At 60.5% G+C, this 16,999-nt stretch overlaps 1 protein-coding gene across 5 annotated transcripts in view; it reads right to left on the bottom strand.

Annotated features, from left to right (window-relative positions):
* CASZ1 (castor zinc finger 1) overlaps positions 1 to 16,999 on the bottom strand; it is a 139,034-nt gene that overhangs the window by 42,536 nt on the left and 79,499 nt on the right. For 3 of the 5 annotated variants that reach the window (XM_072751221.1, XM_072751222.1, XM_072751224.1), the window contains exon 4: positions 6,378 to 6,416. In XM_072751221.1, coding sequence (XP_072607322.1) covers positions 6,378 to 6,393 — 16 coding nt within the window. In that variant the 5' untranslated portion in view covers positions 6,394 to 6,416. Of the gene's footprint in view, positions 1 to 6,377; positions 6,417 to 6,862; positions 7,039 to 16,999 lie in introns of those variants that run through there. The other 2 variants (XM_072751220.1, XM_072751223.1) reach the window with 1 other exon arrangement.

The raw sequence follows: 16,999 nt of genomic DNA, 5'->3' as shown, positions 1-16,999 counted from the left end.
CTGGGCAGTGGAGGCACCTGGCCGACCCCTCCCCAAGGCAGCCCGCCTGGCTTGCTGTGGCCTGGGCTCTCCGGCTCTGGGGTCTCCCGCTGCTGCCCACCAACACAGAGGTGACAACGGGGGCCACAGACAGGCACGCAGGGACGGAGACGTGTGAGAGCCCCCGCCTACTCCTCTCCTCTCTCATGCAGCTCCCCCCCAACCCTGAGGTCACAGAGAAAGCCCTGAAGAAAAGGCCTACGCAGGCCAAGCTCAACTCAAGAGGGTTTCCTCTGGGAACCCCTGGTCTCCTGAGACACAGAAATGTGCCCATCCCCCGCGTCTCCCTGCTCCCCGGAAGCCAGCGATGCCCTCCCCTCAGGCCAGGAGGCAGCAGGGACGCAGGGCCCTCTTGGCCTTCAGAGGAGTCTCCACAGCCTGGAGCCCAGGGCACTGGCTGAGGCTGTAGGGCCAGAAGCAGCCCCAGGAGGCAGCCCACGGAAGCTCCAAGGACCCCAGCCAGCTCAGGAACGGCCCAAACACTGTGCCAGGGGACAGAGGCCTGAAGTCTTAGCAACGTGGGGGGTGGGGGGCTCCTCCTGCCACTGGGTCTACCTAGCTGGAGGGGCCCTGGGACCCGGAGCAGGACCTGGAGAGGACGGATGGCCAAGCTGCAGGGAGATCTGTTGGCGGGGAGATGGAGACGGGCAGGGGAGGAAGTAGAGTCCCAGACCACCCTGGCCCCCGCCCTCTGGTCCCCCACAGGTCGCAGGGGGCTGCAGGTGCCAAAGACTCTCCCAGGCCCAAGCCACGGTCACAGTCAGCAGCTACTGTGGCCCCATCTAACCACACAACGGCTGTCTTTAGCTCTGGGCCCCCTTCATGTCATTCCTAATCCCAGCCCCACTCCTTCCTGTAAACCAGGCTATAGAGAGCTCTCAAGGAGCTAAAACCCAGGTCCCCAGGGAATCGGCCAGCGTTTCCTGCCTGCCTCCTTCTGCCCCCACTAAGAAGCTGGGAGGCACTTGGCGAAGAGGCACATCAATCAATCAACTGCGCCAGCACTAACAGTGGGAAGGCACGAGACCAGCCCCGTACCCAGTGCCAGGAGGAACCGTCCACATAGAGCGACTGTAACGGAGCAGGAGGAGCAGCAGAGCAAAGTTCTTTCCTGGCCTTGACCTTCTGGGGGCCTGGGTACAGAAGTCTGAGTGCCACCCCGACACACCACTGCCGTGGGCCCAACCAGATCCTCTGAGATGCAGGCCCCCAGCCAGCACCTTATCTCCTATCTCTTTCCAGGGCCAACTGGGTAGGAGGCTTTAAAGAGGAGGGGCCAGGTAGGCTGGAGGGCCTGGCTGTAGGGAGCCGGGTGGTCCGGATGGGAAGGGCAGAAAGCTGTGGTTGCAGGATGGGAAGCAGGAGTGCACCTGGGTGGGGGTGGGGGTGGGGGTGGAGAGGACGATAAGGCAGCAGGGAGAAAGGCCACCTGGAAGTCCACAAGGTGCTGGGTGTGCGGAGAACACCTGGCTGCCTATCTCCTGTCCCATTACTTCCCATCCTTTATCAAGTTCAAAGGCCACTCCTTCAGAGAGCACCCTGAGCTCCCCACCCTGTGCTCCTCGCCCGGCCCGGCCGTGTGACAGAGGAACACACCTGCCTCCCTCCACCAGGCAGGTCCTGGAGACCAGGGAAGGCCCCAGCGGCTGCGGCTGCGGCTTCACCACGGCAGCAACTCCAGCAGGTGCTCCCTCAGGCCTTCTGAATCCCTGGCCTCACCACCCGCAGGGGGCCTCTTCTGGGACAGGGGACACTATGTCTGGACCAAAGCGGGCTGTGAGGATGTCAGGCTGCCCTGAGGCAGCCAGGTGGCCGATTTCCACCACCCATCCGGGGACGCCAGCCTTCTCCTCCTCCCCTGCTCCTTCTTCCTCCTGCTGTACCGTGGCCCAGCGACCCCAGAACAGCAGCTGCCCACCTTGGGGACCCACAGGCTGGAATTACTACAGAGCAACTTCCTTCTTGCCCCCCAAAGATGATGAGAGGTAGGAGGAGATGTGGCAGGCACCAGGGGGTCAAGGTTTAAAGCCCAACTCAGACAGGAGCAGCCTTGTGGGCCCTGGGGCTGGAGAGAAACGGCCTGACCCCTGGAAGCAGGCGGGCCAGCCAGAGGAGCCTGGTGGTGGGCCAGCCCCACTAACCTGGCGGGGTTGGGGCAGGGGAGCCCGAGCCTGGACTCTTCCCGGCCCCACCCGATCCCCAGCCCAGGGACTCGAGCCAGGGGCAGCAGCTCTAATGAGGAGATGCTGCTGCGTGACTCAGCCCTCCAAAGGTGTCTCCATTTATTTTATTTTTCCATCATAAAAACCCAAGCTGCAAGTCAGCCAGATTCCCTGGCCGTGGGGGCTGGGCGAACAGTGGCAGGACGGCCAGGCCGCGCAGGGTCTCGGTGGCCCCAGGGCCCTTCTCAGAGAGGACAGCCAAGATCTCCTGGCCCGGCCCTCCAGGGAGAGAGGGCCTGGGGTGGGCCCTCTAGGGATCCTTCCAGAGCCACCCTTGCTGCCTCTGGCTCCTGTTGCAAGAGAACGGCTACGCCAGGGCTTTGTACCCTGGATTGCGCTCTGACATCTCACGACTAGGACCACAGCTGGTTCAAGGGCCACGTCGCAGCCCAGAGACACCTGTCTGCAATGCCTTCTTCCAGAGAGGAGGCCCAAGCCGTGTGCTTCTGTCCTCGTCCACTCCCCTGCCCCCAGAGCTGCCTCGCGGAAGCTCCGCGGCACAATGGAGTTGGGAGCCAGGGAGCAAGAGGCCTGAGAGGTCCTCTGATGCTCGGGGCCCCACCAACGTCACAGCCAGCCTGTGTGAATGGTACCAGGAAGCCGGCTACTTCCGAGACAGCCCGTCTGTCCTTGGCTCTGACTGCTCCTTCCTGCCAAGATGGCACCTACCCCTCGGCAGACTGGCAAAACCGGTGCCCAACCTGACTGCAGGGACCGGCCCAGCGCAGACTGGTCGAGTGGGTGTATCTAGCCAAGTAAAGGCTTGAGGAAGAAACATTGAGGACAACCTGCTGGGGCTTCCTGCACAGCTGAGGCCAGGGCTGGGGTGCAACGGTGGGGGTGCAGGTGTCCGTGCGCCCCCCGGCCCTCCTCCCGCTGACCTCCCCTTGACACCATGGTGACCCAGTGGACAGTGTCACCCCTCTTGGCTCTCTGTCAGAGGCCATCCCCTTGAACTGGCTCACTTGCGCCTTGGCCCCTGACCTGCAGGGCCTCACTGATGGACAGGTCAGCCCTGGGCAGCCCCTCCTCTCCTCCTCATGCTCTCCCTGGGGACAGCGGGGCAGTCACAACCAGACCCTAAGAACCAAGGGCAAGTTCCTTCTCATAGCTCTACTGTTGCTTCAGGCCTCCAGTCCTGCTGGGGCCCAGCTGGAGCCTGGGGGGGGGGGGGGGGCGGGGGCTAGTCCTGGGGAGCTTCCCAACTGCAGGATGGATTTACCTGTGTCTGAAAGCTCCCTCCCTCTTCCCTCCCCTGCCCTGCTCCCTCCCCCAGGGAAATCACTCTAAAAGGGCCTAATGGAACTATGTCCTCCTCTCTTCCTCTCTCTCCTCCCTCCCTCCTCTCTTTCCCTTTCCTTTTTTTTTTATTAGCATTTGTGGAATTTATTCCCAAACTCTCCTAATCTTCCGTACACAACCATTTGATTTGCATAACCCAACCCCCTCTCATAAAAACTGGCTGCTAGTTTAATTAAAAAATGTAAATTTGCTGTCATCTCGGGGCCTGGTGAATTAGGACGACATCGGCATTTTTTATTGCTAAAGACGTCCAGATTGATCCAGCCCTTGGCTGAACTATGGTAGGGGAACAAGGGTCCACATGGCCCCTGAGGGTCCTGGGGTCCTGCCGTCCCTCCTGAGAAGCCCAGGTTCTCCAGCATTGAATGGCTTCTGGACGGGGTGCTTCAGGACCCAGACCTGTCCCAGGCGGGAGAGGACGTCGACCCCTGATCTCATGCTTACAGGGCCCCTGGCGCCCAGCAACCTCTATGGGGCTAGTGTCTCCACACTGCGCTGTACTGTGCCAGAGAAGCTCTCGGGGAAGCCGTCCTGGGTCCCCCGAGAACAGAGCCCCTCACAGCACCAGTGCGGAGCCCTGCTAGCCACGAGCCCTTCGGCCGCAGCCGGGGCCAGAAGCACACCCCAGGCACTGAGGGTGCACCCCAAGATGGGCTCACAGGGGATCTCAGAGTGCCCACCTGCTTCCCTTTTTTTGTGAAGAGGGAAAAAAGTGCTTTTCTTTGGAAGTTCTGAAATTAAGTGAAACTTCCAAATTCAGAGAAAAGGCTGAGCTGGTAGCAGCAGATGACTCCTCCAGGAAGAGTGTGCGCTAGGACACCTCGAGCTCCGCCCGCTGACAGGCCAGAGCTCCAGGCTGCGGGGAGAGCCCTGCTCCCTCCGGAGGGGGACCTGTCCACCTCAGTGGCTCCTCCAGAGCCTAATCCTGGGGCGCTGGAGCAGTCCGTCTCCCTCAGCCCCGGAGACGCTCTAGAAGGTTCTGCCTCCCACAGGCCCAGGAGCCTCTCTCTGGTCCGGGACACCCTCCAGGAGGGCTCTGGGGTCATGTGCCCCCAGCAGACGGGGAGGGACCATTGGTGTAAGGCAGGGGGACAGATGCCAGCTCCAGCTGGCACCCAGGTTACAAGGAGGAAGACAAGGAGGGCCCGCCTGCCAGCTGAGTAATGCCTGGGCCCGCGGTGCCCGCCCACAAGCAGAGCCCAGGCCGGGCAGGGGGTGGTGCAGGGCGCCTGGCCCATCTCTAAGGCCTGCTCCTGGGCTGGGTTGGGCGGGGGCCCTTCTTCTGAAGAAAGGGGGTGGGGTCCGGGGGCAGGAGGCGATGAAACACCTGATTACACCTGATTACAGTGGGGGTGGGCGTGCGTGGAGGCCAGGGAGGGGTGGGGGCAGCAGTGGCCTTACAGACCTTCACAGCTTTGCCCAGCAGGGGGTGTCACACCTTTCCTGGGCACGCAGGCCCCAAGGACCTCCACATCACAGTACCTGAGATCACACCTGCTGGACACGGACAAAACTCGGAGCCACTGCCCCTGCCCGCACACACGCACCCACTTCCCAAAGCTGACCACCGTGTCACCCACCCTGGACCCCCCAGTACTGCCTCCCTCCTGCTCTCTCTGCCCACTCCCCTTTGACCTCAGAAGGTCAAATGTCAGCTCATGGGTCCCAAGGGGCAACGCCATGAACTTGGGCCCATTACAAACAACAACCCTGACAGCCACCTATTCTTCTCTAAATGAGACAGGAGGGTTCAGAGATCATCGTCAATGAATTATCAGTCTGTTTACTACGGACTTCTTTCAAAATACATTGAGAAAGAAAGCAGCGGCTTTTGTCAGGCCAGGATCTGAGGGTCCTGGTCAAAATGTGGTTTCAAGAGAGGGCTAATTGAAAGCCTGAGGCGCTTATGGTAAACCTCACTCTGGGCTCCGGTTGGAACCCCAGATGGGAAGAAAAGAAAAGCACTGAAAAAATTAGATTAAAACCAATGAAAACACCAAAATATCAGGATAAACTGCCCCAAGCCAGCACCGTGCTACCTGGGAGCCTAGTCTCTGTGCCATACTAGGCCCCCCCAAAACCCACAGTTCAAATTCAGTAGTTTGTCCGGTGTACCCCTTGTGTGTGTGGGGAGCTACAAAAGGGGAGGGGAGAGAGTCCTGGGCCCCTCACTTTGAACTGATAACAGCCGCCTCATCCCACGGATTCTCAGGTGAAAAATACTCATTAGCCATAATAAGCAGCTTGATCATCCGACACAGCCTTGTCCCAAATAAATTAAATTCCTTTACCTTGAGACAGTCGCCCCGAAACCAGACTAACCACCTTTCCCAACAGGACGCTGCTTTCAAAAACTAAACCACCCCCCACTAAAAAAATAAAAACACACACCCCAGAGCCTGACACACAGAGATCTTTGCCGGAGAAAAATAACACACACACACACACACACACACACACACACACACACACACAACACGGAGCCATTCAAAAAACGCGGAGAACAAAAACCCCCACAAAAAACCCCTAAATCCTCTCTCTGGGTGCCCCCCAGCTCCCTCTCCCCTCGGTTCTTTCATAATGACAAGCATCAAATTAGTCACAGTCACTAAGCAAGTAACAAATAATAACAATAATATCATCAGAAGCCTCGCAATCCAGAAACCAGGGCGAGAAGCGCAGCGGGCGCCGGACCCTCTCCAGGCCAGCCCCCACCCCTGCTCAGCTGCTACCTCATTGGGCTAAAAATACTAACTTCCGTAAAAGAACCGAAAGAAAAGTGAAAGAGCCTCCCCTGGTTCCCACCGCCGGTACCTGTACCAAGATCCATGCTCCTCTCTTTGGTCCCAAACTCTTCGAGGAACGCCAAAAACAGAAGGGGAAAGAAAAAAAACATCTGTTTAGTGTCTCGTGGGGCCCCCGCCGCCCCCCCGCCCCCGCGGCCCGCCGCCCGCCCCCCCCCCCCCCCCCCCCGCGGACGCCGGAGCGGTCCCCGGACCCGGCGCGGGGCAGCGGCCCGGGCAGAGCCCAAGTTTCTGCCGCCCGCCCGGCCGCCCGCCCCCGCCGCTCTCGCGCTCCGGCATCGCGCGCTCCGCAGCTCCGCTCCGCTCTCCACTTTACTAAACTAAAAGAGAAACTATTTATAGACGCGGCCCGGGTCGGGGGTCCGGGCGGCCGGGCCGAGGGGCGCCCCGCCCGCGCCCCCCGCGCCCCCGCCCCCGCCCGCGCCCCCCGCCCGCGCCCGGCCCGAGCCCCGCGGCGGCGCCCCCTGCCCTCCCCCGCCCCAGCGCCGCACTCACCATAGTCGGAGAGTCGAAAGCCGAATTCACTTAAATAATCAACTTTCATAATACTTAATTAATGCCTAATTGCAACTGATTACTCCCCGAATAACAAGTTGTTTTAAAGCCCTGATGTCATTGCTCCTGACGGTAACACTCAGGGTAACAGTTTGGCAGGAGGGAGCGGGCGGGCGGGAGGGCCGGGGGCGCTGCCAGGCGCCGAGGTGATTGGCAGGGCGGCCCCGGCACCGCCTCCTCCGGGCCCCGCGCGCCGCCCCGGCAGGTGAAAGAGCAGCGCGCGGCCCGCCCGTGCCCGCCCGTGCGCGCCCCCGCCCCCGCCCGCGCCCGCGCCCCCGCCGCCCGCGCCCCCGCCGCCAGAGTGAATGGGCGCGCGCTCGCCCGCCGCCGCGCCCCCGCCCGCGCCCCCGCCGCCCCCACGCGGACGCGCGGCCCCGCCGCCCCCGCCCCGGCCCGCCTCATTGGCCCAGCGACGCCCCAAACCTCAGACTTCGGGAGGGGGAGGCGGGGCCTCGGCGCGGGACGGGCGGCGGGGGGGGGGGGCGGCGCTCGGGTCCCCGCGCCCACTCCCGCGCCCCCCTTGCGCTCCCCACCCGCCCTGCCCCGCGCACTCCCGCGCTCCCCCTCCCCCGCGCGCTCCTGCGCTCCCTCCCAACCCCACCCCCGCGCGCTCCCGCGCCCTTGCCCCGCGCACTCCCTCCCGCGCTCCTCTCCCCCGCGTGCTCCCGCGCCCCTGCCAACCCCACCCCCCGCGCGCTCCCCCCTTGCCCCGCGCGCTCCCGCGACCCTCCCATCCCCACCCCCCCGCGCGCCCCCGTGCTCCCCCCTTGCCCCGAGCGCCCCCCCCCGCGTGCTCCCGTGCCCTCTCCCAACCCCACCCCCCCGCGCGCCCCCGTGCTCCCCCCTTGCCCCGAGCGCCCCCCCCCCCCCGCGCGCTCCTGCGCTCCCTCCCGCGCTCTCCCCCGCGTGCTCCCGCGCCCCTCCCAACACCACCCCCCGCGCGCTCCGGCGCCCTTGCCCTGCGCGCTCCCTCCGGCGTGCTCCCGTGCCCTCTCCCAACCCCACCCCCCGCGCTCTCCCCCGCGTGCTCCCGCGCCCCTCCCAACACCACCCCCCGCGCGCTCCGGCGCCCTTGCCCTGCGCGCTCCCTCCGGCGTGCTCCCGTGCCCTCTCCCAACCCCGCCGCGCGCTCCCGCGCTCCCCCCTTGCCCCGCGCGCTCCCTCCCGCGCTCCTCTCCCCCTCGTGTGCTCTCACGCCCCTCCCAACCCCACCCACCCCCGCGCGCTCCCGCGCTCCCTCCCTCGCTCCCTCCATACACCCGGGGGAGGACTCGCTCCCTTTCCGCGCCCCTGCCCCGCGCGCTCCCGCGCTCCGGGCGCTGGCTGGCCCCGGGACTCCCCGCGCACAGGGCCACGCAAACTTTTCCACGAGGGCGGGCGCAGGGGTGAGCGCTGCGGGGCCGTGCCTGCTGGGTCGCGCGCCCTGAGGACTCAGGGCACGGGGACATCCGGGCTCGTGTTTCCCCTCCTAGCTGACTCTGATGGTGGGGGCAGTGGCGAGGCTGTTCTGTGCCCAGGAGTTAAAGCTCCGGGGGGCGGGGGTGGGCCTGGTGGGGCAAGCGGGACAGGACACACGCGTGGGCCTCGCGGAGCCCTGCGCCACCCGCTGCAGACTGCGGGGATAGCCAGGACCCCTGGCTTCCACTTTGCCTTGAAAAGCACTCGGGTGTCCTCCCGGACCCCAGCTGCCCCAGGCCGACCCAGACCCCCTTACACATCCCTGCTCTCCGCTAGGGCTTCTCTCCCCTTCCTCTGCCCTAAAGGTCAGCCTCCCTGGCCCCACAGTGGGGTCAGGAGGGGCATCCAGCACCTCCTCGTTCCCCCACTCCACTGGGCAGCCTTTACTCGAGTCACCCCACACAGACTCAGGCCAGCACCTGCCTTGGCTCCCTCTGCCCTCCTGCCCCTGCAGGCCTCAATAAAGAGCTTGGCCCCAGCGTCCTGCCACCTGCCCCTCCGACAGGGGTCACAGTCTGCCAGCCCCTCTCTGGACCAGAGCTCCTGTGCACTTTCCTAGGCCCTGCTCTTTCCCCCAGAGAGAGCACTCTGGTGGGTCTCTCTGTCCCCAGATGTCCCGGCTCTGGCCAGATGTGTTGAAATTCCTTTATTTTCATGATCCAAGTTACCCACTGGACTTGGAGGGCCTCCAGGAAGGAGGCAGCCAGGTGAGCAGGAGCGTAGACAGCTCTGCTAGCCCAGTACTTAGGTCTCACTGTCACTAGCTCTCCCTGTGTCCCTTGGGTGCCAGCGCTGGGCTCTGCTCTCCTCCTGGTTCAGGGAAGGCCACACTGCCTCTAGGTAGGGGAGGGGAAGAGACCCTGGGTTTTCTCTGATCTTTGGGCAGGATTCAGCAAAATGGCACTGGCTTATTTTTGCAATATTTCTGTTTTGCAAAGGGAGAGGCCCAGGGAAAACTTGGGACAAAAAAATCAGAGAATAATCTTAGTCTATTCTTTCTCCCACTTTCCCCTTACTTTTGTTCTTCATCTTCTTTTTCTTCTTTTTTGTTGTTGTTCCAAATGGCCCAACAGAGAGATTAGCATCCCTTCCCTATCTGCCCTCCCCGGTGCCTTCTTGGAGAGACCCCTTTGCCTATACACAGGCAGCCCTCTGCCAGTCAGTCATGCCCGTTACTATGTAGAAAAGCAGCTGGAGAGACCCAGACACTTTACTGAGGATTCCCTTGACCCTGAAACCCTGAGCAGAGCATCAGAGCTTCTGAACCAAGCCATGTGCTACCAGGTGGTGAGGACAAGTGGTGGCGCAGGCCAATCTCTGAAGGCATCTCTGCGTCCGGTACTACTCTGCAGTATACGCACGGCTCTGGCTGCCCTCACCTCTGACTCTCCAAAGCAAGGCTTACAGCTTTGGGCTGCAACGTCAGGCAGGCAGTCCCAACCCGATCCTGAGTGTCTGCCTCCCCACCTGGGCAGCTGGGTATGGAAGGAAGCCTGAAGACCTACGTCACATAGGAGTGGAAGGGTGATTTCTGGGTTTATTTGATGATGCACGTATGGGGAGCCCCCTGCATATGTGGCCCACACAGCCTGCTAGCTATCTCTGAAGGTCCTTCTGGGCTTCTGCTGATGGGGCTCAGGGCATGCCTTCTAGTCACCTAGACAAGGCCTGCTGACTTGGCTGCATGGTGACTTTGGGGCCTGCGGTGGAAGGACGCAGGGCAGACAGGGCCAGCCAGAGGGACCCGTCAAGCACGGTGGTGGAGGGAGGAGTGGGCTGCCTGTAAAGCCTCTGTTGTGCCAAGGCAAGAGCCACAGTCGGCCACTACAGGCTTACGAGGGCTTGCCCAAGAGCAGATAGGCCAGGGAGGCACAGAGAATGAGGCCATCTTGGCGTGTTATGATTTGAGAAAGTCTGAGAAGAAGGCTGAGGCATTGAGGTCATGAGGTGTGAGTCAGAGGCTGCATAATGGAGGGGGTCCCCAGATTCCTGTGTCTCTCTCTCCCCTTGGGTGTGTGCTCAGAGGAAGGGGAGAGGCCCAGGACTCTGGCATCTCTAAGGTTATGGCCCATTTTTGCATTGAGAACCCCAATGCGGTGACCCCAAGGCCAGGCCCCAGGGAGGACATCTGTGCCTGGGACTCGGGGCACGGGAAGCCCGCCCAATGCCTCAATTCTTCCCGGTCTCAAGGCCCTGGGCCCAGAGACACCAGTACCTCCTTACATGCCCCATCCCATCCCCAAGAGAAAATGCAGAGCCGTGCCCAGCAGTCCCAGCGGCCAGGCCCCTCGCGGGCCCGGGGAAATCCGTCAGCTCTCTCCAGGCCGCGTCCGGGGTTGGCTCCGGGTCCCCTCACACCCCCAGAGTGGGCCCACTCATTCTCTCCCCCTCCCGAGCCCGGGGCCTTCTCACTCACCAGCCTGTTTACACACCAGGTATCTCAGGCTTTATCTGCTCTCATTCTGAATTTGTAACTTTCACATAAACTTGAACAAAGCTCCTTTTGTTCCTGCACCCCACCCCAGGATCCCAATAAACTGGTTCCCTCTGAGGCGACTGGGCCAGGGCACAGGAGCCTTGGCCAAAGGACTGTGTGTACATGTGAACAAGCATGTTCGCACCTGCGAGGGAGTCCGTGTGTTTGCGTGTGAGTGCACTGCTCCGGCTGACAGTGGGAGGGTGTCAGGGAGAGCGTCGAGTGAGCAAAGTGTGGACAGGAAGCACCCCGGCACGGGGATGGGACAGTCTGCTCGGGCACCAGAAGTCGCGGGCCCTGGACAGGTGGGTGTCCCGGGTGGGGGGCAAGCAGGGTCAGAGAAGACACAGGGCAGAGAGGAGCAGTGGAGCGGGTGGTGCAGCGAGGGGCCGAGGCCAGGCTCAAGCTGAGTATAAGGCAGATACAGGGATCGCATTATGGCAGTAGAGGGGCTGGCACAGCCGCACGCTCGGCCCCGTAATCCTGTTAGCCAGCAATCTCCATTCCGAAAGAGCTTCATTTCTTTGTGAATATTTGTAAACTAGATATCTAATGGAAAATTATAGGAAAATTATAGTGAAATTCATGACGGAGAAATCCGATTATCCCTAATTCAATTATGCCATCTTAGCCCACACAGCACATTTCCCATTTTTTTCCCATAAATACCGATGCCAGGGGTCCCGGTAATCAAATAAAATTGAAAATCATCTTCCCATTAAATTCAATTAGCCGCAATTTCTAAAGCCTATCAGAGATTTTAATTACTAAATTATAAAATTCTCCAATGCTAAATTGAAACCAAAAAAATTGCACATCCTTATATTTCAGAGAAAAAAAAAAGGGGGGCCAGCAAAATCCTTGGAAAAAATGCCCTCCTTTCTGTACTCAGCTCCGAAGCAGGTTCCCCACCTGGAGGGACCTCACATCACTGCCTACTTGCCCAGTTGGGGATGAATCCAGGGGCACGGAAGACAGGCCTCTGCCAGGGAGGGGTTGAGGCACGGTAATTTAGCAGAGGAGCAAACCACACCCCCAAGCTTCAGCTTGGCTGGCCCCGAGAGAGGACCTGCCTTCCTCACTGGCTGTCCCAGCTCCTGAAATACTCTCAACTCTGTCCCCCACGGACAGGCCTATAACTGCCACCTTCTTGGCCCGTGGACAGGGCGCAGGCTCAGGTCACAGCTTGGCCTCGGGGCTCTGCATGGTTCTAGGGCAGCAGAGCAGAGGCAGTGCGGGCGCCCCAACCACACGCTGGAGGGGCCCTCAGATGGCCTGTGCTGGGTCAGAGGCGGCAGTGGGATGGAGCCCGGCGTTGAGGGTGGACAGCAATCGTGGGATGGCTCTGTGGCCCCGAGTCTCCTCTAGAGCATTTCCAGGGCTCATGGGTCCTGGCAGTGTACCAGCCTCCTGGGAGAAGAGCTGGGGGTGGGCCTGGCCCAAATCTGGCCTCTCCTCCACTTGCAACTCATTCTCTGTTCTCCTCACCCTCTTCTGGAAGGCGGGCAGCCCTCAACTGGCCAGAGGGCATGCCCTGGCCCCACAGCAGCACTCACTCTTTCACTGCTTCTCCTTTTAGCGCAGTGTTGGCCACAACCCCAACGGTAGCCCTCCTCTCTATCCCCCACAGGCCACTTACCCAGCTCTAAGGGCTGCTCTGGAAGTCAGAAGAGCCTGGGGACGTGGCATCAGTGGTGGCATAAAGTGACCCTAGGCCTGAAACCCAAGGTGGGTGGCTGGGTGGGCGGCCGATGGGTCCGGCAGCTCCAGGGCAGCCAGCAGCAGAGTTGCCGGCAGCCCAGCACCCAGGGAGCAGGGAGCAGGTTTAATTTGCCAGGCAGGCAGGAGTGCCAGCAGGGGAGGCACCCGCAAACAAAACAAAAACAAAAAAGTTAATTATCTTTGGCTTTTTCTTAATAAATATCCAAACTGGCCCGGCCGGATCCTCCGCTTTGGAGGGAGAGAGAAGAAAGAGGAAAAAACCCCAAACCAAATCCAACAGACTCATTCTCTAGTCTACCTTTCCCTTTGTCTCTCCTCCTTGTATTCGTCTCTTATCAGAGGCAGTACGAGTTTCACATTAATTCCCAAATTTTGCAAGTCAGAGTATGGCCACAAAAAAATTTTGTTTTGAAGTTTTGGGGAGGGAAAGCAGGAGCGTAAAGAAGAAAGCAGCAGGTGAGAAGGCCAGGACAGAAAGGCCAGGAGAGCGCGAGAGTAGGACGTTAGGAGATCCAGCGTGATGTGGGTTCCCTGTGGGCGCCGTGCGACCTAGCCCGTGGCCCAGCCGAGGCGGGACCTGGTCTGGAATGTGGTGTTGGCACTGGATTTCAGCTACAATGATCAGTGACGGCAACATGGAGATAGAGTCTCCTTTTAAAACCCTGAAACCACCTGGGTCTCCCTGGCCACATGGGCTCCCCGGCTGCAGCCCCAGGAGCTGGGCTGGGACACTGGCTGGGCCCCCGGGGCTGCAAGGCTTTTCTGTGTGGACTCGCAAGTGTACCCAGGGAGTGATGCGGGCTGCCGCAGGGGCCTGCCTGAGCCTGCCTGAGCCCGGGGTGGGCAGTCCCTCAAGGAGCACTGAGTCTGGAGCCCCCTGCCTGGGTTCAAAGCCCAGCTCCCTCCCTCACTGGCTGTGCCACCTTGACTGAGTCACCCACTGACCCTCTCTGAGCCTCCATTTTCTCAGGATCAAAGAGAATAAAGAGTGACTGCCCAGGGCTGGGGGGTGAGGAGGAGTGTAGGGTGATTGCTGATGAGTATGCGATTTCTTTCTGGAGTGATGAAAATATCAGAGAGTGATGGTGATCACGCAATATATTGGGAATATACTAAAAAACCACTGAATTGTACATTTGGCTTATAAATTATAGCTCAGTAAAGTGGATTATAAAAAAGTGCAGACAAAACCAGGGGGAGAATGGCAGCGCTCGCTGCACGGAGTGGTCGTAAGGGCGTAGCACGTAGCCTGGCACAGAGGGAGTGCTCAGTCAGGACGAGTGAGGAGGGACGGACACGGGCCTGGCTGGAGGGGTTGGCATCGGAGGGCCGGGGCTGGGTCCCCAGCGCTGGGCCGCCCCCACCCGTGGATGGGGTCCTGGCGGCCATCCCCTGGCAGGGATGGGAGAGGGCACGGCCCTCCTCCTGCCTCTCTGCTCGGGTCCCTGGAGAGGAGGCTGCCCACCGTGGCAGGCGGCCTCCGCCGTTCACTCTCCTCGTCTCACGGAGCACTCATATTTTCCATGTGCAGCAGACCGTGAATTCACCTTCATACTAGTTACAGGGTTATTTAGCTTCTCCTGACACTGACAATCACCAAACTTTAATTCGCTGCTTGGCTTCTCCCTGCTGTGCCCTCTGCCCACCCCCAAAATCCCTAGGAGAGGGTAGGAAGGACCTAGTCCGGCCCCCTGTTGCCAAAGCCTGCCCTTCGGTGTGATAGAGTGATGGAGTGACGGCAGGAGGGGGGTGCTCAGGAGGAGAGGCTGATGGGCAGAGGGTGGGGGCGGGGCCGGGGAACAGTGAGGAGAGAGGAGGGACTGAAGGGGCAGGGCCGAGGGGGGCTCCCGTCCTGCTCCTGGGCCTGACACTAATGTATTCAAGCCGACATCCATCCTATTGTGCATGAAGGCTGGGCTGACCAGGCTGTGGATCTGAGGGCTGGCAGCCCCAGCCAGGACCCACGGGGCCGGGACTCGCTGGGCTCCCAGGATCAGGCCACTGGCATAGACTGGCCCCCTCGCCTGATGCTGGGCAAGGAGGTGTTCATCCAGGCACCCACCTGAGGGAGCCCATCCCTACTGACCTGAGACGCTGGCGCTCATTTTCTCCTGCCTCCCCCTGCGCCAAGTCTCCCGCGAGGCTAAGCCAGCTTGCCTTGCAGAGGCTTCCCTCCAGCTTATTGCTCTGCTGCCGGCATCACATCTCTCCATCACCTCACATGGTCACCATTATCTTTCCCCAAAGCCTCCTCAGAAGCCAAGGTTTGCTCTGAGAACCATCTAGTTCAACTAGGGGACTCTCTTATGCCCCAAATCCATGTTGGCCCCGTCAAGAGTCCCAGGAGCAGACAGCCGAGCCAAGAGGATTCTCCACGACCAGAGGCCTGGAGGAGGACCCGGGCCAGGAGGCGTGGAGCAGAGCCAAGAGGAGGGCAGGTGCAGGGAAATCCATCGGGGGGTTCGAGCTATGTCTGCTTCCACCAGCCTCATTCCACTGTCCCACTCCTGCTGGTGGAGGAAGTGGCCGTGGTGGTCTGGGCAAGAGAGATGTCACGGGGCCAATGGCACAGAGGGAGAAGGGGCTTGTTGACTGCAACTGTCCATTATGGCTCAGATTATAAGCATATTGCACAGGGCTCTCTGCACGATGCCGAGGAATCCAATACGCTGAAAGGTTAATGCAATCAATTAGGGTGACAAGGAAGTAAAGTAAAGCCTTCGGAGTAGATGAAAAGGAGAGAGAGAGAGAGAGAGGGAGAGGGAGAGAGAGAGCACACGCACCATGGAACTGGGGGTGGCAGTATGGGTGGTGGAGGGCCAGGAGGAAGAGAAGCTGGCGGGATGCCGGGAGGGGGAAACAGATGCACAATAGGCCAGGAGCCCATGGAAAGAGGCCTAAGAGGGCCGGCAGCAGAAGCAGCAGGAGCGCATGGCCAGTGGATGCGGTGCTTCATCCTCCCTGCCCGGCCTCCCTCCCCGCCAGGCCAGTCGCTCCTCTAGGGCTCGAAGCCAGGCTCCCAGATCTGTTCATAGCACCAGCGACGCGTCAGAGCAGCCCTGGGCCCTGCCTGTGAATGGAACAAGTGCCCAGCACGTAACCTCCGGGCCTTCTCCACCGCCACTGCAGCCTAGTCCCACCTCTCCCAGAAGGGGCCTGAGTTCTAACTCAGATTCTTCCCACGGCCTGCTTCACTCCCAGCAGCACCCCTGAACGCGACCTTCACAGCTCTCCCCGAGCACTGCCTGCAACAGCCCGGGAGGCACGGAGCATGTGCAGGACAGCCATTTATGGAGGATGAGAGAGAGGGGCCCAGAGAACTTATGGACCTCACAGAGCCCTGTAGCAGAGAACCCCAATGCCCTCAGCCTGCTACCTGTGGGGCAATTCCTTCCATGGTGCCCACTAGAGTGAGGGCACTCACCTTCCCTAAGAAGTGAGACTCTCGGGATCCCTGGGTGGCGCAGCGGTTTGGCGCCTGCCTTTGGCCCAGGGCGCGATCCTGGAGACCCGGGATCGAATCCCACATCAGGCTCCCGGCGCATGGAGCCTGCTTCTTCCTCTACCTGTGTCTCTGCCTCTCTCTTTCTCTCTGTATGACTATCATAAATAAATAAAATTAAAAAAAAAATTAAAAAAAAAATATCTCATTTAAAAAAAAAAAAAAAAAAAGAAGTGAGACTCTCAGGGCCCTGGACAGGGGTGGGGAACCCCTTGGAACCTGCCCAGGGACGGCCAGGGCTCTAGGAGGTGAAACGCTGTGAGGGAAGGAGTGAATGTGAGTTCTTCTGACCCATCAGGCCCCAAGCCAGGCACCTCTGACCACACTGACTCACTGGTCTGCCAAAGTAGCTATTCTGGGGGCGCCTGGGAGGCTCAGTCGGTGAGCGTCCGACTCTTGATTTCTGCTGGGTCCTGATCTCAGCGTCCTGAGCTTGAGCCCCGTGCTGGGCTCTGCACTTGGTGGGGAGTCTGCTTGAGATTCTCTCTCCCTCTGCGCTCAGCCCCTCCCCCTGCCCCTTTCCCCAAAGACACGCTCTCTAAAATAAATAAATCTTAAAATAAAAAAAAAAAGAAGAAGAAGCTATTCTGCTCACTTTACTGAAGAGAAAAAGAGCTTAGAAAAGGCTGAAGGCTACACAGGGCTCCTGGGGTGGGATGCCAAGCTCTCAGGAAATGGTGGCGTCGAAGACAAGCCTGGACTTCTAGGTGGGTGGGAGCTGCAGAGGACAAGGCCCTGAGGAGGGCAGAGAGAGGGCATGGCCCCTCACAGACCCAGTCTACAAGCCGCCCACGGCCCCCGGGGATGGACTCCCACCCCTGCCCGAGCCCCCAGCGCAACCCCATGAAGTCGAGAGCACAGGGCAGCATGACAGGCAATGCTGTGCACCTACTTAGTGCCAGGAAACTCTACACTTAAA

This window comes from Vulpes vulpes, chromosome 2 (assembly GCF_048418805.1).
Source record: "Vulpes vulpes isolate BD-2025 chromosome 2, VulVul3, whole genome shotgun sequence".
Classification (NCBI taxonomy): domain Eukaryota; kingdom Metazoa; phylum Chordata; class Mammalia; order Carnivora; family Canidae; genus Vulpes; species Vulpes vulpes.
The sequence above is the reverse complement of the archived record's forward strand: the minus strand, read 5'-3'. Positions and strand labels throughout refer to the sequence as shown.